This window comes from Athene noctua, chromosome 13 (genome assembly GCF_965140245.1).
Source record: "Athene noctua chromosome 13, bAthNoc1.hap1.1, whole genome shotgun sequence".
Taxonomy (NCBI): Eukaryota; Metazoa; Chordata; class Aves; order Strigiformes; family Strigidae; genus Athene; species Athene noctua.
Window position 1 is genome coordinate 23,675,579 of NC_134049.1, and position 23,090 is coordinate 23,698,668.

The 23,090-nt window shown below is 52.6% G+C and overlaps 2 protein-coding genes across 16 annotated transcripts in view; one reads left to right on the plus strand and one right to left on the minus strand.

Annotated features, from left to right (window-relative positions):
* The window catches only part of LOC141965384 (mucosa-associated lymphoid tissue lymphoma translocation protein 1-like), a 30,305-nt gene extending 15,647 nt beyond the window's left edge, over window positions 1-14,658 (minus strand). For 6 of the 12 annotated variants that reach the window (XR_012634458.1, XR_012634459.1, XM_074916899.1 and 3 more), the window contains exons 1-8: window positions 14,545-14,658; window positions 13,460-13,945; window positions 13,058-13,211; window positions 12,230-12,408; window positions 10,693-10,789; window positions 8,637-8,663; window positions 6,729-6,932; window positions 1,080-1,257 (exon numbers count right to left, since the gene is read on the minus strand). Coding sequence is in view for 10 of the 12 variants with exons in the window: in XM_074916899.1 (XP_074773000.1) it covers window positions 1,080-1,257; window positions 6,729-6,932; window positions 8,637-8,663; window positions 10,693-10,789; window positions 12,230-12,408; window positions 13,058-13,211; window positions 13,460-13,852 (1,232 nt within the window). In the remaining 2 variants the exon portion in view is untranslated. Of the gene's footprint in view, window positions 1-1,079; window positions 1,258-6,728; window positions 6,933-8,636; window positions 8,664-10,692; window positions 10,790-12,229; window positions 12,440-13,057; window positions 13,212-13,459; window positions 13,946-14,123; window positions 14,340-14,544 lie in introns of those variants that run through there. The other 6 variants (XM_074916901.1, XM_074916900.1, XM_074916897.1 and 3 more) reach the window with 6 other exon arrangements.
* A 5,690-nt stretch (window positions 14,659-20,348) lies between these two features.
* ALPK3 (alpha kinase 3) overlaps window positions 20,349-23,090 on the plus strand; it is a 35,044-nt gene continuing 32,302 nt past the window's right edge. For 2 of the 4 annotated variants that reach the window (XM_074916814.1, XM_074916815.1), the window contains exon 1: window positions 20,349-20,568. In XM_074916814.1, the coding sequence (XP_074772915.1) occupies window positions 20,357-20,568 (212 nt within the window). In that variant the 5' untranslated portion in view covers window positions 20,349-20,356. The remainder of the gene's footprint in view (window positions 20,569-23,090) is intronic. The other 2 variants (XM_074916816.1, XM_074916818.1) reach the window with 1 other exon arrangement.

A 23,090-nucleotide genomic window follows, 5' to 3' on the forward strand; every position in this document is an offset into this window, starting at 1 on the left:
GTCACAGCACAGCCAGCTTGTAAGCTATTCAAAGTGAGCATTGTCACCCCTGCAGCTCAAAGGCATCAAAGATTTAACATCTTTCCAGGGGCTGGCAGGCCTTTCAGGGCAGCAGTATCAAAACCCCTGTTGTCTCTCTAGTTCTTAGTGCAGGAACCACAGAAGGAAGAGGGAGACTTTTCTGCATGTGTCCTGCAGGTCCTTCTGACCTGTAAATCTGCCTTAGGAGACTGAAATAAATCAACTAATGACAGCTTCTACTGGACATTTTCTCTCCTGAAAATGGACAAGTAATAATTTTCTGCAGCCCGCAAGCTGCAGGATGGAGATCTGCAGGCAAAGGGGGGATTATAGGTTTTCCACAGAGGGAAAAAGCTCATCTCTGACCTCAGCAGCAGCCCAGGTCCCACTCCATGACATGACCACTTCAGAAGCATTTAAGGCCCGTAAAACCCAAGTAGCATGGCTTAAAATATTTTCCCCATCATGTGCACTCTTTTCAGTGTTAACAAAAACACAGCCAGGAGAAGACAGGTGAGCTAAACAGTCCCACCTTGAGCACGTGGGCAAAACATGAATAACACATGAAAATACAAGGTCAGCAAGGTGCTGCTACAGCCTGCCAGGTCAGGTGGTTCAGTGTAGAGGGTTAAAACACAAAAAGACAAGCCCTAGTCTGAGTTTCAGTCAACAATTTCCGCCAGGGCAGAGCCATCCCTCCAGAGGCTTTAGGTGTCTTGCCTGTATTTGCCAGGCATCTTCACCCAAAAAATCAAGGGAGGGTCTCCAGTACCTTCTCTCCAGCAGATCTCAGGCACATGACTGACTGGTCTTGTCAGGACATCCTGCAAGACCTGACAGTCTTGCTGATTTTATGATGCAGCCCAGTAAACTCTGACAGAGGTCTGGGCTCAGCACCTCAGCAGGGTACGTGGCCCTGGCAATCCACAGGAGCACCCCATGTGGCTGTGTAGAAGCCCACTGCTGAAGCTGGGGCTGAGGCTGGCAGCCATTTCCCTTCACCCCTCGAAATACCACGCTCTGCCCATTCCGGGGAGGAAGGGGGAAGAGCATCCTACCATTTCCTGCAGGTGTCCAGCAGGATGAGGTTCAGGGCCGTCTGCTGCTGCTGCATCTTCTGGAGGATCCTCTGCACGCTGATGCAGTTCTCAGGGGTGTAGGGCTGTGGAGCATCAACGGGGACCATGTAGTTCCTCCCTGAATGCTCATACCCGTGCCCGGCGTAGTAGAATATAGCTGGGAACAGGGAGAGGAGAGGATGAGTCGTGATGTGAACCTGTAGGTCTGTAACCAGCTCCCTGCAGCCATGTCCCACCCCCTGTCCCAACAGGATACTGGTGCAGGGCAGACCTAGACCAGTAGCATCTGTGAAACAGGAGATACGCTGACCTCACAATTTTGACTTTTTTTGCAGTCCATTCCCTTCAGCGGAGTTGGAAGCAGCCTTGGGAGGCCCTCCTGTACTTGTGGTTTCCAGCACCATTTGTTAGGAGATCCCAAAGACAGTGGGTTTACACGTTTCCATAACATTCTGTGCTACAATACCCAAGCTCAGCACCTGCCAGACTGAATACCATCTTTGTACAAAGTATTTTACCATGATGAAAAACGCATTAACAGTCTTTTAAATGAGAATCTCTTCAGCTTCCTAGTTTTGGAGGCAAGTCTAGTGATAGATTAGGTGATGGGAAACACTGTCCAGATTTCAGAGATCTGCCTGTATTTACACACCTATAAGCTGGTGAAAAATGAGAGAGAGATGAGTTCTCCAGATATCCAGAACATGTGGTCCACGTGCTTCAACAACCTCAGACCAGATACCAGCCCTGTGAGGCAGAGAGGAGTTAGACTCATACAGGTGTCAGTGGGAAGTCCAACGCCCAACAAGAATTTTGAGTTTTATGCTTAAGCACGTAAAACCTAGCAATAGTTTCTGCCTTCACAAGAGATGGCAACACAGGGACATTCAGCTTGGAAAGCCAGCACTGAGGAGCCTGGCATGGCCCAAGCTGGTGCTTCTCCCTGGGCACTGTGTTCAGCAAAGGGCTTTCCTGCTGCACAGGGATCACTGTGTGGGCTGTAGTTTCCTGAAAGGAAGCTGCATAAGGGCTGGCTACCCCTTCTCAGCACTGATGCAACTGCTTGGTGAAAGCCAACTTGGGGAACTGAAATGGGTTAAAAATAGCTCTGTGAGGTGACGCAAACAGTTGCACTACTGCAATTGAGGGACAGTGAAGAATGAGAGGTCAGAAATGGGAACAAGTGGCTAAAAGGCAGACGCAGGAGAAATTCTTCAGTCAGATTTGCTGCCAAAGAACACACTTCTTCGAGTATCCTTTCCTCTATTTTCCCTCCACTGTTTCTGCCCCTGTAGTTTGCATCTCTGGTGCTGCAAGGGATGCAGTGAGTGGGGCGGGAGTTGAAGGACTGAAAGTCTCATTGCATGGAGGATGGAAATCATGATCTTGTAGTTAAAAAGGCCTCAAGTCACCTTTGGTTTCTATTCTTAGAGGACGATGAAAAGTTACTCAAACAGCTGTTTTCACAGGTGCCCACTAGGTTTTGGTTCCTCTTCCTGTGGATCGACAGCCAGAGACAGTGGGCTCTGATTTGCAGAAGTTTTAAACTTTCATAACGTGAAAAAAAGTCACAAAACCCTCCCCCGAGACTACAGAAAAGTATAAACCATGAAGCCTTCTGGAAAAATCAGATACAGGTACTTCAGGTTTGGCCCCTCAAGCCACTGAGAACTCATGGTTTTCATCCCTCTGCCTCTCCTCCTGTACGTGAAAGGGAAGTGATGACATCCATTACCAGGCAGCATCACTGACACTTTGAAAAAACTGAAATATTATAGAAAAGCCCACAAAGAATGAGTCAGTCATTTCATCTTCTAACTTTAGAGTCTTGCTGTGCACCCTGAATGCACCACCAAGTGCTCCCCATGTTATATAAACCACAGACTCATGTTCAAATCAAAAAAGACATGCATTTCACCTCAGCTGAGCAACTCTGCAAAGCTCTCCTGGACTTAATCTCTTCTCCTGAACCAGTAAGTCAACAATTTGCCTAGAGAAGGAAAGGGTTTTTTTATTCTGAGCTAGCATTTCAATGCTCTCCACATCTTGTGAGTCAAAACTGCTGAACAGAGACAAGCTTCCGAGTACCAAATTAAAAAGGGGAAGCTCCAGGCACTGCTTATAAATACAGGAAATGTCAGCATGTGGCTTAATTAAGGCATGACTGCATATTCCTAGTATTTAATCTGAAACTTTCTGCTCTCATTGCATTTCTGACATTATTTCTTTGACTTGGGACTTTTTAGGATGCTCAAAATAACATCCGGGGGGATTCCTTGTTCGCCTGAGGGTTGCATAATTAGACCACTCAGGGGGTGTTTGGGGCCTTCAAAAACCCTCTGCAGCTTTTCTAAGAGGAGACCTGGAGGAAAAGCAACCACATGAGCCACCTTCTCCATCTGGTGAATTAGAGAAGCCTTTGGATCACCTCAAACATGCAGCCATACAGTATTCCTGTGTGTGAAAATGAAGCCAGTTTTTGCTCTGGGCCTGAAAAATCTCATAGAAGGTTCAGTAATAAGAAGGACAAAGTCCTGAGCTGGGGCAGATGAACCCAGGCAGCATTTTGGCTAGGGCTGAGTACTGTTTGAGCTGCAAGCCTGGAGATAAGGGCCACAGTGGACACTATGCTGAAGATGAGCCAGCACTGGCTGGGGACAGAGCTACACTAGGAGATGAAGGATAGCCAGGGAAGCTGTCACCACTCTCACTGGCCCTGAGTAGACCCCACTTAGATCCTGTGTCCAGTTTTAAAAGGAAGGTGGAGAAGTTGAAAAAAGGCCAGCAGAGGCAAACAAGATGTTGGGGCCCAGGGCCTGGGAGGAGAGGGGGAAGGAGCTGGGCTGGGATGATCTGGAGACGCGAAGGCAGAGGAAGGTCTAACAACAGCCTACAGTTCCTGGAGGGGCAGTTACAGAGACAACAAAGCCCAACTCTCCTCATTGGCGTGGAGCATACAACATGGGGCAATGAGCACCAACCCATGGAGGGTCATGCTTGACAGGAGGAGAGACTTCTCTGGAAAGTGGTGCAGCCTGGGATAGGCAGGTGGATAAGTAGGGGGTTCCATGCCTGGAAGTCTTCAAGACCTGATAAGGAGCACTACAACCAACCCAACCTTGTGTTGATGGCTTCAAAGTCCCTTCCCACCAACCCCTGTAGGAGTGTAAATCACAGACAGATAAGGGAGGGCCAGCCATGCAGAGAGCTCTGCAATAAGAAAGAGGTCTAGGGAGGTCAGACACATCTTCCTCAGCTTTTAGCAGCACCCTGAAGCAAAATAAAACTCTAGAAGAAATAACAAGCACCGTGCTCAAACACCAACCCACATGGCTAAGTCCTCTCTTCTGATCTGCACCAGCAGAAAGACCTGAATGCCCCAGCACCTCTGCCACTGGAGCAAAGCTTCAGAAGACAGCTGGACTCACTTCTCAGGCACGCTGACAGGTGTGTCTGTTATACCATAGACTTCAGCCCTGTGACAGTCTTTCACCAGCCAGCTCACTCCCCGCAGCTCCCTGCTTCACTTCATATGTCTATGCAAAGCTCTCCTGACTTCAGCTGTGGTGGTTGCTACACAGGAGATTGCACCTCCAGGTTCCTCAAGCAAGAAAAAACTGGTAGAAGCACCAGCACGCTCTGTGCAGGGGCACATCTGACATGCACATGGATGTACAGGACCAGGTATCACAGGCATCCCTGGGGTCTTTGTAGTTTTAACAGGCAGCCTAGGTTGTTCCTGGAGCTGCCGACTCACTGCTATCTTCCCATGCCTATGAGTTACTTGAACCCTAAACCTCTCAGTCAGTTCTAGATGTTTATCCTGGAGCAGTGCCTTGAAAAATTGATACATAGGGTTTAGGATGAGTTGTTAGCTTCTTCTAAATGTGCATTTTTATTAACAAGTTAATTTCAATTATTTGTACTTCACCTCATTCTTTTAATTTTATGTAAGGAAAACAGCTGAAGAAATGCTGGAAGATGCATCACAGCAAGAGGCACCACACTTCAGATGGAGAAACCCTGGGGCAATCAGCAGGCATCACCCAGTGCCCCACCATGAAGTCTGGATGCCACCAATTACAGCAACAGTCCTGAACTCAATCATGCTGCTGGAACTGGCCTGCACTGGGGTTCACTGCCTCCAAATAATAGCAGACCACTCATCTTAGAAAGCTGTGAAGAAAAGCACCATCCAGAGCAGGCTCTGCCTAGCAAACACTTGAGGCTTATCAAGGTTCAGTAACTCAGCAGTTATTTTTTTATGTTTTCCCTGCCAATGCACAAAATCAATTTTGCCAGGAAGGATCAGTGGCCACAAATGCAGAAAAGCACTAGAAGGTTAAATAAGGCATGACAGCATGAAAGGTCTGCTGTTTCCAAACCTTTTTTCTCTGCAGTGTTTATGAAAACAATGGAAGCACCATGAATGCAATGTCATTTGGTCCTCATGCACCATAGACAGAGGGTAGGAATGGGAGTGCCGTGGGAAAATAGCAGCCCCCCAGTGATGACGCTGGCCTGGGAGAGGAGGTAAAGCCTGAGATGAAAGGGGATTTCAGAGAGCAACCACAAAAGGAAGCTGCAAGTGAAGTCATAGGAATATGCTGTCAACAGATGACGTGCTTGGCCAGAGTAGCAACAACCATGTACTGCCCTTCCCCGCCCGCTCAGACTCCCTGAGTCAGTGCTTCCCGGAACGAGGTGACTTTGCAGCATTTCACTTGTGGCCGTGTCTCTGCCCATTGCACAACCTTCGAACCTCATGCTGAGCACCAGGCTGGAATTGGCCTGTGCTGACTTCTGCTGACTGAGTGCCCTGGTATGTCACACAGCTGGGACGGCAGTGAAGATAAGCCTCACACTGAGGTTTGGAAGCAAAAAAAAAAAAATCTGCAAGGTGTTTTCAGGGTATCTGTCAGGCTGGGAGAACCTCAGAAACCCTGAAGCAGCCATGTTCATCACCAAATCTGAACACCTGCTTTAAGACCTACAAGATCTGCTGGTTGGTTTTGTGTTTGAGGCACGCTTCCCACTGAGGGCATGCAATAAGCTCCAGTGCCCACCCTCAGAGCCATCTGCAGCTGGGAATGCTCTTCTGTAAAAAGGCTGTCAGAGGCCCAGATGAGAACATCAGGAAAGAGAAACAAGGAAATCATAGCCAGCTGTAGAAGTCATGGCTCAAAAGGAGCTCCCCTCCTCACAAAGAAGAGTGGTGGGGGCAATCGACAGTCAATCTCCTCAATTTTGTCATCTAAGGGAAAATCAAAACACCATCTCCCATTCGCCACCAGAAGCACTGGCTCCTCAAAACCTCAGCATGAGACCACACTGTTGGAGTTGGAGGTGAGCCATGTGATGGAGAAACAAACTACTTTGCCTGCCTGTAACGTGGCCAAAACTAAAAGGTGTTTACGGGCTTCTGCCAAGCCTGGCACCGCTGCAGACCATGCTGCAGGTCTCCCTTGCTCTCCTCCACACAGGAAAGTTCCATTTCTTCTCTTTTAATTCAACAGCTGTTCAGAAAATTGCCAAATCCCTGCTCTTCCCTGGCATGGATGGCTGTCACCTGCACATTGGCTGCCGCCGGCTCAGCACTGGCAGGTAGCTGGGCTGGCTTTGCCTTACCGTAGACACCCTTCCCCAGGAGCTGCAGGAACTGACGGACTGCTGTCACCATCTCTGTCTTGTTCAGATCCAGAAGGGAGACAACCTGGAAGCCCAGCTTCTCCAGAAGATGGCTCAGCTCAAACACATCTGTGACGGGAGCCATGAGGTTGGGATGATGCTGGTAGTGGTTGTTGCCCACTAAAAGCGCTATTTTGCCTGTAGCTAAAAGAAACACCGAGAGACAAAGCTGTAAATGCTCAGCAGGAGGCAAGGTCTCACCTGCTTCTACTGGACTGAGGACATGGGAAATCTTTGCTTACATCTAGGAGGGAAGTACAGACCCTATGCTGCTAAAAGCTTGGAGTGCCCTCCAGAAAGTCACTGGCTTTCTGAACACTGACAAAATACACAAACCATCATTCTGAAAGAAAGACTTGAGAAGTTTTCACTTGACAACCAAAATCCCAGGAGTGTAGGAGTTTATTTCACACTGCCCTATTGTGAATGGAGGTCCTGTATGCCAGTGGTGCCTGGGAGGAGGATGCAGTGAGCCAGCCTAGGAGGTCCTTGCCCCACAGAGCTGAAGGAGAGAAACCCCAGAGTTCTGCTTTCATTTTATCCCCACCCTCCACAGCAGAAAAAGAAGCTCCAGTGGTGGGAGCAAGGAGCTTTGCCCTGTTCCAAGGAGGTATTTCAAGGAAGGGAAAAGGTGTCATGTGAACAACACTTTTAAACTCATTTGGCAGGCATAAAGGTCAAGACTGGGTTACTCATTATCTTACTCCACTTGCTGAGACTGATCAGGGCTTGGCAGGGGGTGGGAGTCATCCTGTGCCTTGCAGGTTTGATCCCAAAAGCGCAGAGCCCCTGACAATGTGGGTGTGCTGGGTTTGTGTGGCAGGGCTTCTGGTAGCAGGGGAGTGGGCTACAGCAGTGGAAGCTTCTCAGAAGCTGCCCAGGCTCCAGGTCGGACCTGCCTCTGGCCAAGGCCAAGGCAATTAGCCACGGTGGCTGCGCCTCCGCAATACCTTAAAGGAGAACCTAAGAGGGGGGAGACTTTGAGGAGTTATGAGGGGGACACCTGTGCAAACACCGAGATCAGTGGAAGGAAGGAGAAAGAAGTGGGGGGTGTGCCGGAGCAGGGAGCTCCCCTGTATGCGAGACAGCAGGACCACCCCTCTCTGCCACCCATGGAGGTCACCGGTAGAGACAGTGGAGGACCCCCAGGACCCTACAGGAGGAAGAACCCCCGATGTTGTAGCTGAGTGCTGGGAGAACTGCACACGTGGAGGTGACCCGGGCTGGAGCATCCCAACAAGAATGGACCCCGTGGGGAGGACTCGCAGCAGGGAGTTTGTGGAGGACTGTCTCCCATGAGAGGGATGGCACATGGAGCGGGGGGAAGAATGCAGAAGGGTGCTGCCCCCCACACCTTGGAGGAAGAAGCGGTGGACTGACTGCACCCCCCATCCCCTGCCCCACTGAGGGAAGGAAATAGAAATATTGGGAACAAAACTGAGCCTGGGAAGAAGGGAAGGATGTCGGGAGGTGTTTTAAAATACGGTAACACTTCTCACTGTCTCATTCTATTAAGTGTCGGTTTTATTAGTGTTTGAACTAAAGTGACATTCTTCTTTCTTCCCTGAGGAGCCTGTCTTTTGCCTGTGACCATAATGGGTGAGCCACCCTGTCCTGTCCTTATCTCCATTCCTGAGCCTTTTGATCCATTTCTCTCATTCCCAGAACTAAGGGGGAAGGGGTGAGTGAATGGCTGAATGGTGCTTGGTTACCCTCTGGGCTCAGACCATAACAGTGGGCACAAAGGCTTGAAGGGTCTCTGCAGGAAGAGACCTGTCCTCCCATCCACCCCAGAGCCTGGCTTTTAATTACAGGAATAATTGCTCAGGAAGAGATGACAGCACTCACCAAAAAACTTTTCAGAGTGACATGTACCTGGAAAAGAAAGAGGGAATGATAAGCCTGTGCCCAGTGCCCCAGTGCTGGCTCTGAATCCTGCTCCAACATCCCCCAGCAACGCAGAGCTGGATCAAACACTGCAGAGCATCCTCACAAACAACACTCGTTGCCTGATTGCTGACCTTAAAGACACTGGTCTGGTGATTTTATCCTGCCTGATTTATGAAATCATAAGCAGCTGAGAAGCAAAGCCTGGAGAAGGGGCAGAGCAGGGGAAGGAGGGAGAGCACAGGGGAGCTCATAGCCATCAGCAGGTCTGTGCTACCCATACCAGCCCTGCCTGCCGTGCTTCCCGACATGACTTGCCTGCTCCCTCACTGCAGCGAAAGCAAAGGAAACACGACTCAAGGTCAACATAAGCTTCAAAACAGAGAGCTTCTCCTCATGAGCCGTCAGCGCAGAGGAAGCTGACTGTTTGCTTTTGATTGCGATAATATTCACAGAGCCTTTCACCACCCTGCTTTGCCTTTCCCTGCCTTTTAGCAGTTTCGGCGCAGAAAAGCCACCCTAAATGTGACTCACTTTTGCAACCTCCCCAAGCTCCCCATCCAAGCACTCCCAGCCTCTTAAAATCATCACTACCCTAACAGCCCCAGACTTTCCTATTTAAATTCAAAATTAGGAAAAAAAAAATTCCCAGGAGAAAACTGTAAAGCCCTACAGGCTCTAAAAGAAGAAATTAAGGGCATATTTTTAATTGCATAAATCTCAGGGGTCTGGAAGATGTTTAGCACCTGAACTAGTGTTGTTAATATACCAGAGATGCCTGGGAAGCCATCAGAACAAGCCCATTCATCCTTTCCTGCCTCTGACAGAGCTGCCTGTTGTATGTTAAAGCTACCCAGCTGTAACATTTTGAGCCCAACCCAATCTGGTAGACTCTTTCTTGCTGTCTGTCCCCCCTGGATGCTGTTTTTCCAGCTGCGAGGGGGCAGAGAGAGTGCTCTCTAGCTATACAGGACCAATTTGCACTCTGGAGAAATTTTAAAGCCAGTCTAAAAGGCAAGATGAGAAGCTTATGGCATAGAAAAATCTCTAGATGGAGTACTAGACTGTGCTGTTCTTGTCTCACAACAGGGTGAGGGCAGAGGGCCAAAGCGGCCATCACACAGAAGGTGGAGCATGCCCAAGGCTCTGGGGACCCATCTTCTCCCTGGGATCCGTCAGCTCATGCAGCATCAGGCCTGGGCTGCCACCACAAGGGGCATGAACCTTCCTGAAATAAACACCATCCTCTCCAGCTCTATGTGTCTGAGTGCACTGCTTCATCTTAGCAAGGCTGTAAATGAGCTTTAGCATAGGAGCCTGCTGTGATCTGGCCAAGGAGCTATTAAACCAGTACCTTGGCAAGGCACAAAAACCACAGTGAGCATCTCAGCGCACTCAACCTGCCCTAACGTGGCAGGTTTCTGACAGACTGCAGGACCCAGCAGAATCCCACGCCACAGTACAGCGTATCACCAGGCTTTGGATTTTTTCTTTCACAGATGCCGCTTCCCTCACTAGCTCTGAACCCCATTATCAAGGAATCCTATTTACTGTGGTCTGGCAGATGCCTGTGTCTGCTCTTCAGCGGGGCTTGCCCAGCTCTGCTGAGATCATCCTATCCAGCACACCCGGGGTGCGAAATGGCGCTCTGCAGGCTGTTCCTTGACAGCTGCTATACGATTTCCAGGACACTCCAGCTTCCCTGCAGAGTCCCATGCTGCTTGTCTACACTGAAGTTTCTTACCTTCAGCTGCCTGCAGAAGCAGTAGTTAAAACCAGTAGCCTTTCTGTTTGTTAAAAAAAGCATGCAAGATCCATCCAAGCTGGGAGAAGGTGCAAGCATCAGAGCCACACATCCTACTTCTAATCCCACGCCCTGAAGCCCAGCTTCCCCTACACCGACTGAGCCACACACCAGCACTGGGCTCCTTGCTCACTAGCTCAGTGCTTCCAGGCAAGTTCTTTTCATGCTAGAAGGTGATTTGCAGCAAAACAGACATGGGTTGGCTCTGCTCACCTATGTGAATATCCACGGCATTGGTCCAGTGCTCTCCGTGGCTATTGGAGGCACAGCAGAGGTACGTGCCAGAGTCACTGACCTTTGCATGGGTAATCTAGACAGATGAAAAGTTAAATCACATTATTTATGGTGGAAGTCTTCAGCCCCCTGACAGTATCTGCCAAAGGCATGCATGTTCCTGGAATAAAAAGTCTTTTTTCTTGCTGTTCACTGAGACCTCATTCCTTGCCTCATAAAGCTAAGATGTCCCATAACTTTTGTCTGCCTAAGAAGCTCACTAAGGCCACATTCTAAAGTCTGCTGCCGACCCCAGCTTCTAGAGTGCAAGAATCCTCTGCCCAAATGCCTTCCATTCTTTCTCCAGGAGCCCTGAAACCCTGTATCATAGCCATACTCTGTCCCAGGAGCCACACTGAGAGCACACGGTCAACATCAGAAGATTGCCTCTTTTTCCTCTTGGGTGACATTTTCTAGATCATGCCCATTGCTCTCTTCTGATGAGTTTCCAACTCTTACCCATCTCCCTTGACAGGGACAAGAATCAGAGCAGTACTGGCTAGTGAGGACCTCTGTGGTTCTTCAGCCCAGGCTCCTGCTCAGAGAGGAACTAAAGCCACCACTGGGTCAGGCTGGCCATGGCTGTCTAGTCGAGTACTGTAAACTTCCAAGGACAGAGATCTCACTGCCTTCCTGGCTCTACTCCAGTACTACCTACCTCCAAATGAAGAACCTCTTCCTCATCCCCAGCCTGAACTTCCCGTGAAAAGTGCACTCTGAGGCCACTGTCCCCTGTAGTATCATCTACCACTACTGAGAAGAGATTGGATCTCGTCTTTGCTACTCTTCACATGATGTCCCATAAGGAAATCTGACTTTCTTGCTTCAAGAAGACAGCATTGATTTACATTCAGCCAGCGACCCAGAATAAACCCAGACCTTTTGCTGTATCCCTGACTCTTTTCTGTCAGGACTAACCACTTTTCCTTCTAGCTCTCCCAGGCAGGCAGCACTCCCACAGCTCCCTCACTCTGCAGTCCCCTGCACAGACATACAATAGCTGTTCCTGTGCCACTGCTGCAAAAAGTCACGAGAGATGTGCTGAGAGCCCTTGACTTAGAGAAACATCCACAGCTCTGAAAGAAGCCCATAAAACGTATTCCCTCTTCAACCAGAGTCCTTCAGTCATCTACCAAAGCAACAGGGGTGATATGTGGAGTGCTTTCTCACAACCCTGAAACACTGCAGGGAAAGCTAGATGAGCACGAGGCTGCTTCTCAAGGGCTGGAGACGGGGAGGACAGGCAAGGAGACTGCTTTCTGCTGACATTCACCTGATCACACAGACCAAAGCACGCTCAAGCCTTGACAGGCAGACAGGAGTCAGGACTGCCACCTGCCATGTCCAAGATGACAATAATACAATTTTCAGCAGTCTCTCCAAGGCTTCTGAGGCTATTCCACACCCACCATCCAGCAACCAGCTTCTCCCATCATCCAGCTGCCAAAGTTTCTGAACTATCTCAAGGCAACATTACCCAGAGTTTTTTTTTCTTCTGGTGTTCCAGCAGGTTCCCATTCCGGTACCACTGGTAGCTGGGGGCTGGGACCCCCATGGCGGCACAGTGCAGCTGTAGCGGCTTTCCCACCTCCACCCTCTGCTCGGTGGGGTTGAGGACAATGACTGGCTCTCCTCGCCAGAGCCGAGGGGGCACTCCTGCGAAGCAGCGACACAGAATTGGTCCTCCCTCCACAAGGACAGAAAACAACAGTCATATTCCCCCCCTGTATAAGACCCTGTGCAAACTGCCAGAAAAGCGAGCTCTTTCCACTGCACCAAAAGATGCTATCCCACAGCGTCACTGCTGCACCTTTCTGCTTTTGGAGCAGGGAATCCTTGAGAGCGACACCCGTGATAGTAAATGACACACCAAAGCCCTGCCTCTGGCTTTCCAAACCCGACGCTTGCCCTTTCCTGACAAGGGCACAGTCAACATGCTGAGGTCAACCACACCCAGAGTTATTTTTGATCAGTTTTGAAATAGCCAGATTGCCTCTTCCAGTCCCTCTGCCCAGCGTAAACAGGCAAACACTCAGCATAACTCTGGGAAAACCACAGCGAGTGATCAGCAGGAGGAGCAGGTACATACAGCCAGAGTTACTGGGACCATGACAGGGACCTGAATCATCCACAGGGACGGACACAGAGGTTTGGCTTAGGCCTGCAGGCTCACGTTGCTGGAGCAATCCTTTTGTATCACCAGTTCCAAGCTGGGAGGACCCACTGCCCTGGGAACTGCACAGGATCACTGTTGCAAGGGTGGGCAAAGCATAAAATATGGAAAAGCCGAAAGACATGCTCATACCTCTGGCAACACACTGATGGACCTCCACCTTCACCCAGTCAGAGAAGACGGCATTTTTGTAGAGGTCATTGATTCTGCAGGTGTAAAGTTGGGTCTGCTGTGCAGTGATGGGCAAGTCTTGCTTGGTGGCACCAGGAATTTGTTGGCAGACAGACTAAAGGGAAAACATGGGTGATGGGCAGTGAGTCCCCCCTCGTTGCTCGTAACAGAAGGCCCCAAAGGCCCCTTGTAAGCAGGAAAAGTGGAAGTCCCTGGTTTCCTCCCCTCCTCCAGCTTCAGGGATGCAGGAGAAGGAGCTTTTCCATCGCACACCCCACCCAGCATCTGCAGGAGCCCTAGTCATGGACATGCATCCAATCCCCCTCTCCTTCCAGCCTCCTGGTTCCCCCCAGGGCTGCTCACAGAGGACCAGCTCCACCGCTGCGGGCAGGGATCCACCTCTGCTCCCACCGGTACCTGGTGCTGACAAAACCACTGGTACTGCAGCAACGTGCGTCCCTCGGCTCTGCACCGCAGGGTGAAGGAGTACCCCACGGGGACGGAGGCGGACACTGGCTGCTCGGTGATGGCAATGGCTGCGGAGAAACAGGACGCGGAGGTGGAAACACCCTGGGGCTTGCTCCCAGCCAGCGGCCAGGCACCCAGGGCTGCAAGAGCGGGCCCCCAGCACCCACCCTGGGCGGGAGGTCCGGCAGAACAGGGTGCTTGGCCTCCCGTACCCACGGGATGCCACGGGGCTTTCGGGTGCTCTCCTGGGGCGCGCACGCACGGGAGCTGCAGGGCCGGGGGGCTCATCCAGGCCGAGGCGCCCAGTGGCTCCCAGGCGGCCGCTCACCTTCCTGCATCGCTTCGCCGGCGGCTCCTCTCCCGGGGCAGCAGCGGCAGCACCTGCGGCGGGCGGGACGGCAGCGCCCGGAGCTGGGGGGGCGGCTCGGGCCGGGCCGGCGGGGCCGCTCACCCGGCGCGGCGGCGGGCGGCCATGGCGGCCTCCGCGCCGGGGCAGGCCGGGCTGCGGCTCGCCGGGCCGGGGCCTCGGCGGGCTCTCGGCCCTCGGCCCGGCACTCACCTGCCGCCGGCGCCGCCGCTCGGGGAAGGCCCCGCCGGCCCCGCACTTCCGCGCCGCCGGGCCCGCACCGCTCCCACAGCGATACCGCGCGGGGCGGCACCGACCGACGCCGGGGCTGCCCCTCGGCTCCGCACGGCCCGGCCCGCTCCGGCCCGGCTGCGGGGACGCCGCAGGAGGCGCCTCTCGCTCGGGTACCAAGGCTGCCTGGACCTGCCCTGCCCACGCGTGTCCTCGCCCGCACCCCCACGGGTGTCCCCACCTCCTCCCCCGGTGCCCCCCACCCTCCGCTTGCACGTGTCCCCATCCCCGCGGGTGTCCTCAAGACCCGTCCCCACAGCTGTCCCCCCCACGCGGCTCCTTGCTCTCAGCCCCAGGCGCTCCCACCCGCCGCCTCGGCCCCGCTCCCCAGGGCCGCCCTCACCTCTCTCCCGGGGGCCGCAGCGCCAAGGCTCATGGTGCAGCCACAGCTCCGCTGCCTCCGCTCGGCAGGGCGGGCAGAGCCCCCGCCGGGCGGCTTCCTCCGAGAAATCCCCGCCAGCCGGGCCGGGGATCACGAGGGCCCCAGGGGAAGTGGCGCCGGGCCAGCTCGGCCGGAGGTTGCACAAGCCCATCCGGGACGGGGCAGAACTGGGATGGCCGGGGGGCAGCCGGGGCACTCTGCTCTCGCAGGCGCAACGATGCGGCGGTGAACATCAGGGGCATATTGCCGCTGTTAGGGCAAGTAAAGTCACAGAGTCACAGAATCATCAGGGTTGGAAAAGCCCCTGAAGCTCCTCCAGTCCAACCATGACCCTCCCCCTGACCCTTCCCAACTCCCCCAGATCCCTCAGCGCTGGGTCAGCCCGACTCTTCAACCCCCCCAGGGATCCCGGGGACTCCCCCCTGCCCTGGGCAGCCCATTCCAACGCCCAACAGCCCCTTCTGCACAGAAATCCTTCCTCAGAGCCAGCCTGACCCTGCCCTGGGCAGCTTGAGGCCATTCCCTCGGGGCCTGGCGCTGGGGCCTTGGCTCCAGAGACTCATCCCCCCTCTCTGCCCCCTCCTGGCAGGGAGTTGCAGAGGGCCAGGAGGTCTCCCCTCAGCCTCCTCTTCTCCAGACTGAACCCCCCCAGTTCCCCCAGCCGCTCCCCAGCAGACCTGTGCTCCAGACCCTGCCCCAGCTCCGTTGCCCTTCTCTGGCCACGCTCGAGTCATTCAATGGCCTTTTTGGGGTGAGGGGCCCAAAACTGAACCCACTCATCGAGGGGCGGCCTCACCAGTGCCGAGCCCAGGGCTCAGATCCCTTCCCTGTCCCTGCTGGCCACGCTATTGCTGACACAAGCCAGGATGCCATTGGCCTTCTTGGCCACCTGGGCACAGAGCTGGCAGACTCATTAAACCAAAACTTGTTATCTTTCAAGAGACAGAAGGACCATGTGGAAAGGATCTGGAAATGATGAACGGAGAGGATGGAGAGTGACCAGGGAGTGACTGGTTGCCATTCCCAAAGAACTCTGAAGTGACCAGGCAGGGAGTGTGACACAAAGCCATGGGGGATGAAGCAGCTCTGGACTCAGGACTTGGGGGGTCCCACTGACAGGATCCCAGACTCAGGGCAGACAAATTCCCATCAGGCTACCTTCTCCCCAAGCCAATGGTCCTGGGCACCAGGTGCCCGTGGTGCCAGGAGTAACAGGGACCACGACTTCAGCATGAGAGGAACCACGGACCATTTGGAGAAGAAGCTGTGAGAGAGACTCTTGCTCCCTTTCTCTCCCCTGGGGCTGCAGGAGTGGCTGTGATGGGGGCTGACCAAGGAAGAGCAAGGCCACCAGGGATGTGTCTCCCATGTGCCTTCAGCTGCAGCGTGGAAGGGTGCAGGCAGGTCTCCGGGATGGTGGAGGGAAGTAGTCGTGGCTGAGAGCGGTCATGGATCAACTCCTCTGGGTTCCCAGAGCAGAGCTGAGCCATGCCGTAGGGTCAGAGGGACTAAGCAGGGCTGAGGGATGTGCCTCTACCTGCTGTTTTTCTCTTATAAGGGATGAGGAAGAGGATGGTAGGAAAAAACCAAACCCAACACGACTGGTGGTTGGAGGAAGGATTTTCTCCCTCCTTTCGCCTTTCCTCTGTGCAGGATGATTGAGTCACACTGTGCCCCTGCAAAGCAAAATGTGCTACACCCTGTCCGTGCACTATGATACAGATCAGTCTCTGCTCCTACAGGGACTTATCCTTTCCTTCCCTGGATACATGGAAGGTGATGCTTAGCATAGACTTGTAGGACTGTTCTTTGTGCTCATGTCCTCAGCTGTCTCTGAGATCACACAGACCCTCCGCAATTTCTGCAGGGTTCAGCCAAGCATTTGAAAATATACCCTTGCAGGTTTAAAATAAACATATTAATGGATTGCAAATGAAGGTTATGTCTGAATATGTGCCAGTAGCTCCATGTCGTACCTGTGATGTAGAGCTATTATAAATGCAGCACAGGTAGCTAATAAAAATGATCATTAAATTACCCCCAGCACTTTCCTGGAGCTAAAGATGACAATTCTGGTTGATGCACCATCTCTTCAGACAGCTGGAGGTTGCTGTGTTCCCCACAGACTGCTTCTCTGGGCTTCAGAGAGAGCATCCTCCATCCTCCATCCAATACCTAGACAAAAAGTCCACCGTGCTTGTCCTCTGTAGGAGCTATGCCCTGGCTCAGTCTGCATAAATATTTGGTGAAGAACCAGGGGTGACAGCTTGTTGACAATACATTGGAGAGCAGGAAGAAGCCTGTGATTTTAGAAAGGGAAGAACCTATGAGTATGTGTTCAGGGTGGGAAAGGGAAGGATATATGCTGTTACTCTTGCCGTGAGCCAGTGCTGGATTTGCAGGCAGAGGAGGAAAGCTTTGCTAACAAGGATTGAAGCCTTGTGGCTGACTGGCTTAGGCTTCAAAAACTAAATGGTGAGAGAGTGTGTTTCCAAATGGAGATGGGAGCAGAGGGCACTGTCACTCTCCGTGAGCAAAATGACAGGAGAGCAGATGCTGTAAGAGGAAGCTCTGTCTCAGCAGGGCACCAGAACCATTCAGAGACAGAAAGGGCAGAAAAAAATGCATCTGCCGTGCATCTGGGGGAAGGGTCAAACACCACAGCAGGCTTTGTCTCACCGTAGTCAATAAACCTGCACTCACCATCCTGGTTTCCCTCTGCTGCCGGGGTGAGGCACAGAACCACGGTATGACTAGGGTGGGAAGGGACCTCTGGAGTCTCTGGTCCCCACTCCTAGCAGGATGCTGATCACTTGCTTGGCACCTTGTGCCATCCACAGTTGACAGTCTCTCAGGATGTAGATCGCCTACCTCTCTGGGACCCTGTTGTATTCTTTGATCACTCTCACAGGGCAATTTATTTTCCTAACTTCTAATCAGAACTTTCCTCCTTGCCATTGCATTTGTTGCCTCTCTGTTACTCTGCACCTCTGGGAAGTAGCTGGCTCTATCTGGTCTGCACCCTCCTGTGAGGTAGTTGAAGAAAGAAAGGAGGTCTCCATTTAGCCCTCCCCTGAAGTCTTAAACCCAGTTTCTCTCATCTTCTCCTCCTACGTCATGTGCCTGAGCTTCCTTAATCATCTTGGTGGTCTTCACTGGACTCACTCCAGTACACCAGTGTCTTTCCTGTATTTGTGAGTCTGAAACTGGACACAATTACAGGCCTGGCACAGAGACCTACCTGTTCTGGACACTCTTCTCAAGGTGGCCTGGGCTCTCTTCTATCAGATCAGCATCCTAGGAGATAGGGCTCATCGTGACGGGATAGTAAAATAACATGTAATTCATATGCTGGGACTTGAATTCAGGCTTCCTCAAGCTGTGGGACCTGAAAGTCCTCCTTTCAGAGAAAGGGATGGGAGCAGGAGCATGCCACCTTGAGTCCTCCCAGCCTAACATCCTGACTCACACATTTGGGCCGCAGCCAGGGCACAGCGAAGGGTGTGAAATGGGGGCAGGCACACAGTACATCTTTTGTAGCTTGGAGACTTCTTGAACCAAAGGTAGTATCTCTGTCCTGAGCAAACCTCAAGAGATTTTCCTTCTACAGATTTGTCCTATGGGGTTTCTTAACCCCTGCTGACACCGAGCAGCCACAGCAATGTGTGGCAGCAGCTTAATGCCAAGGTGAGGGAGGAAGCATCTCCCTTTTACTGATTTTACTTCTAATTTCACTTGATGCCCCTGGTCTCCTTGTCCCTCACAGCTGTGTATACTTCAGTTATATGCACCTCATATACATAGAGTCCCAGTCTATGTAGATATTAACGCAGCAGCCATTCTGGACCTCTGATCATCCTTGCTGCCCTTCTGGGAGTTTTGGGTTTGGTTTTTTTTCAGCTGTCCTGTATTCTGTTTGAGATGGATTATTCCTGAGTGGCATTAGCCCACGATGAGCCCACTGCTGCTTATTGAAAATGAGTATCGTTGTGACCCCTATGGATCATGGTATGTTCATTTTATGCAATTCCATCTGCTATTTTACTGCCTGGTGAAGGTGAGATATTTAGTCAGCCCTCTGGGACCACCTTCTTTCCCCGTCACATTCCTTTTCATTTGTCAAGCCCAAGTACCCTCTCCGGTATCACAGGTCCAGCTATTTACATGTCTGATAATGTGATCATCTGCCACGGTGGCCTGCAAAAAAAGCAAATAAACTCCAACACCTACACCTGACAGAACGCTCCCTCCAAAATACTGCTCAAATGCAAGACTAACCTGAGATCTGAGCTGAGAAAAGCTTTCACTGGGGCTTGTGTGGAAGAACAAGTCTGATCAGACCACTGTCAACCAAATGAACAAATCCAGATTTGGAGTGCTTAAGACTACATCATAACTGCTGCAATCATAAAAACCAAATTGTTGACTCAGTATACACTGACCCTGACAGGTCAACAGGATCCAAGAAACTTTATATGAGAGTAAAATTCACTTGAGGGTTCTGGCTTTGGATCTGGTGGTGTCTGTCAAGTGCAGTTCTACTAGACTGCATGGCTGAATCCTCTTCAGTCACCGCCTGTCCCTGCAAACTTCTCCCCAACCCCTTGGTCTGCAGACATCACTGCCCTCCCGGGCTTGGGCATCTGCTGGGCTTGGCAATTCTCTTGGTGGACATCAGGCTATCCACATGCTGATGTGGCTCAAGCTGTAACCACCCCCTTCATGTGGACTGAGGTTTGCTATACCACTGATGAGAACAGCTTAGGTCAAGGCTGAGTTACCTGATGCACACACTGTGTGTCCATGCATACTCTTGTGCCCCTGTTTGGGTGGTGCACGACCCTGTTCCTGTACAGGTGATGCACACACTGTGCCAGTCCCTCTACAAAGTCACCATTCAAACACAGTGTTTACTGGGGAAGAGGAATCAAGGGTCTCCTGCACCAAGTGATCCAGGCAGCCAGCACCTGCCCTGCTGCTTGCAGCCGCATTCCTTATCTCTCCTGCTCAGGAAGGATCAGCTCAAAGCCTGCTGTCTCCCAGTCTGGAGCTCTCCACCATCATCTTCTCACTTCTGCAGGAATAGCTGCTGTGCAGTCGTGGGCAGAGAGCTGATGCACAGCAAATTTGCTCCATCCATCAATCCTGTGCCGGAGAGATGCGGTGCCACCAGCGACGTGCCTGCAGTGTGCCATACAGCAGCTTGACAGGCAAGACGAAGGCGGAACAAGAATAAATCCCATTGTATTGCGCGTTATGTTTTCATTTGGTATTAAATCACTGCTGGTAATAGTTTGCGACATGTACCCACCTTCTATGGCCCTTTTTTGTTCTGTCCTTTTCATGGAGACCAAATAAATACCATCATAGACATTCTCCAGGATAACACCAGGCTGCTGAGGCGTGAGGGGCTCCTGTGGCTGCCATGAGGGCACAGGCTAGTGACGCTGCCAGGGCAGGAGCCGTGTGCGGGCAGGAGACCAGGGAATGTTCTAGCTGATCCTGAGACATCTTCGAGGTGTGAGAAATTCCCTAAATGGAGCTGGAGGCGGGGGTTATCATAACAAAATAGCAAAGTACGCTTTCTTCCAAAAGGTGAACTGGGGCTGGCAGGGGTGGGAGTAGGCGGGGGCGATGCTGGAGGCCGGGCGTCGGCCCCGCGGCAGCCCCCGAGCCGCCGGGCCGCGGGGAGGCCGGGCCAGGCCGGGCCGCGGCCGCCGTGTCACGTGGCCGCCGCCCGCGACTGACAGCGGCATGTGCGGGGCCGGTATAAATGCCGGCGGCGAGTGACACGGCAGAGCGCGGCGGCGGGGGCACGGGCAGCCGCAGCCCGGCCGCCGCCATGGGCTCGCCCCGCCGGGCCCTCGCGGGCCCCTACGGGCGGGACACGGGCAGCGTCGAGGGGGCGGAGGAGGCCGAGAAGGCGGCCTGGGCCTCCCGGCCCGACCGGCGCAGCTACCTGCTGAGCATCCGGCCGCGGAACAGGTGAGCGGGCCAGGCCCGGGGCAGGCGCTGCCGTGGGGGGGGGCCCTGCCCGGCCCCGCGCCGGGGGCCTGCGGCAGCCACCGCAAAGGCCGGAGGAGGCCCGAGGCGCGGGGAAGCGCGACGAGTTGCCGGAGGCGCAGCGGGAGGAGGGCAGGCTGGCGGCGAACCAAGCCGTGAGGCAACACCCCGGCCCCGAACTGACCGAGGGGACGGCTGGGCTGGGAGCAGCAGCCTGGGCCTTCCCTTCCCTGGAGATCGGCGCGAGGGTGCAAAAACCAAGCCATGGCTGGGCCTCTCCAAAGCCGCCCGCTCGCTGCGGACCAGCACCGCACTTCCAAGAAACAGGCTGTGTTTATTGGCAGGTGTTGCCTGGGCAGGGGTTGTCAGTGTCGCGCATCGTTTTATAGCAGGGCAGGTGTACTAAGTCGGTCGCCTTGCTGTGAAATCCTGATGGACGTGAGCTGCTGTGGCTTTCAAGTTAAACTTGTGTAGAGGGGACTGCACTGACCTTCCCATCTTCACTGTAGTGAAGCTGCTTGTGTTATCGACACCAGCCTCCGAGCAAGGGGCCCACTGTGCGTGTGCCTTATCTCGTTGCCAAAAAGGTATTTCTACAATGTAGATATGGGCCGAGAAACGATGAGAACAGCATTCCTGGGTCAGAAATGTCCTTAGGCAGGGTGTCTGTGGTAGGAATAAGGCTTTGTTCACACGGCAGAAGGTATGATAAACATGTTGTCAACTGAGACTGGATGAGGTTAGCAAATACAAAAATACAAGGCAACGTGCCAGTGAAGGCAAAGGTGTCAGTGATTGTGTTAGTCGTTCAAAATAAGGTTTAGAAATTACTTTGGATTCACTAGGAATGCTCTTCAGTCTGTAAGCTCTTGAAACAAGTGTGCCTCTTCCCTGTTGATGATTTATAAATTAGCCATTTCCAGCGTGTCAAGCACTGATGCCACAAAGAATCAGAGATTCATAAAAATAAATACAGGACCAAAAGAGATGAAAACATGCTGCCTGGAAGTCAGATGTTAAAACTGGGGTAATGCCAAAGTTAAGTTGCCTTAATTCAGTTCTTTTGTGCTTGTATCATAGTGAGCAATCTGTCTGCATACCCTGGCATCTTCAGTACCAACAAATGTCTGTGCAGTGTCCATAACCAATATGTGACCTCAAGCCATACTATAACTCTGCGGGTTACAAGTAGAAGAGAGTCTTTAATAAATAAGATGTCAGGGTGGTTGCCTACAGATTGATTTTGATTCCCCCCTAGTATGTTCAAATTGCAGCTTTAAACAGTTTAACCATAAAGGAGGGTTCATCAGTCCTGCAAGCAATACCTCTGGTGTTCCCAGCTGGCTTCCCCAAATCCATGAAGTTTTCCTTAAGGCTGCTGAGGAAGCGACAGCGATGGTGCTCCCAGCAGTGAGACTGGTGTCTTCTGTCCGTGTTGACACTGTGGCTCAGACACGGTAAATCCAGCCTGTGACTGCAAAGCTCTTGAGTCCTGAATTCACACCTTGAACTTGTCAGGCTAGTGCTGTAGGTGGATGTGCCCCAATTTCCATCTGTGGGAGCCTAATGCTTTTGCAGGTAAAGGGACACTGTACTGCTACGCTTTAATCAGCAGTGCATTTGATTTCCACAAATTGTCCAATTCTTTTTTTCAGCCCACTGTGTACTTGCTTGTCAAAGCCTATGGCAAAGTAATTTTGTTTTGCATGTTAACTTAAGTGATCTTACCCTTGTGCTCAGCACTGGTGGGGCTGCCCCTTGATGAGTGGGTTCAGTGTTGGGCCCCTCACCCCAAAAAGGCCATTGAATGACTCGAGCGTGGTCAGAGAAGGGCAACGGAGCTGGGGCAGGGTCTGGAGCACAGGTCTGCTGGGGAGCGGTTGGGGGAACTGGGGGGGTTCAGTCTGGAGAAGAGGAGGCTGAGGGGAGACCTCCTGGCCCTCTGCAACTCCCTGCCAGGAGGGGGCAGAGAGGGGGGATGAGTCTCTGGAGCCAAGAAACCAGCGCCAGGCCCAGAGGGAATGGCCTCAAGCTGCCCAGGGCAGGGTCAGGCTGGCTCTGAGGAAGGATTTCTGTGCAGAAGGGGCTGTTGGGCGTTGGAGTGGGCTGCCCAGGGCAGGGGGGAGTCCCCGGGATCCCTGGGGGGGTTGAAGAGTCGGGCTGAGCCAGCGCTGAGGGATCTGGTGGAGTTGGGAAGGGTCAGGGGGAGGGTCATGGTTGAGCTGGATTAGCTTCAGGGTCTTTTCCAACCGAGGTGATTCAGTGGCTGCCCTTTCTGTTGTAAGAAGCCGCAAATAAATTTTCACCAAATAGCGAAACTGAACTTTCCCTGTGTTGATAAGCTCTTCCAGCCATCTTCCCTGACTTCTCCATGAATTAAGGAGAAGTAATTCAAAAGTCTCCTTCCCTGCACAGCCCTGAGAGCACCTACAAGTGCTGAAGACTTGAGCCAGGATGTGTGGAAATTGTGATGTTGTCTGTGATGCAGGGCAGGGGCTTGAATG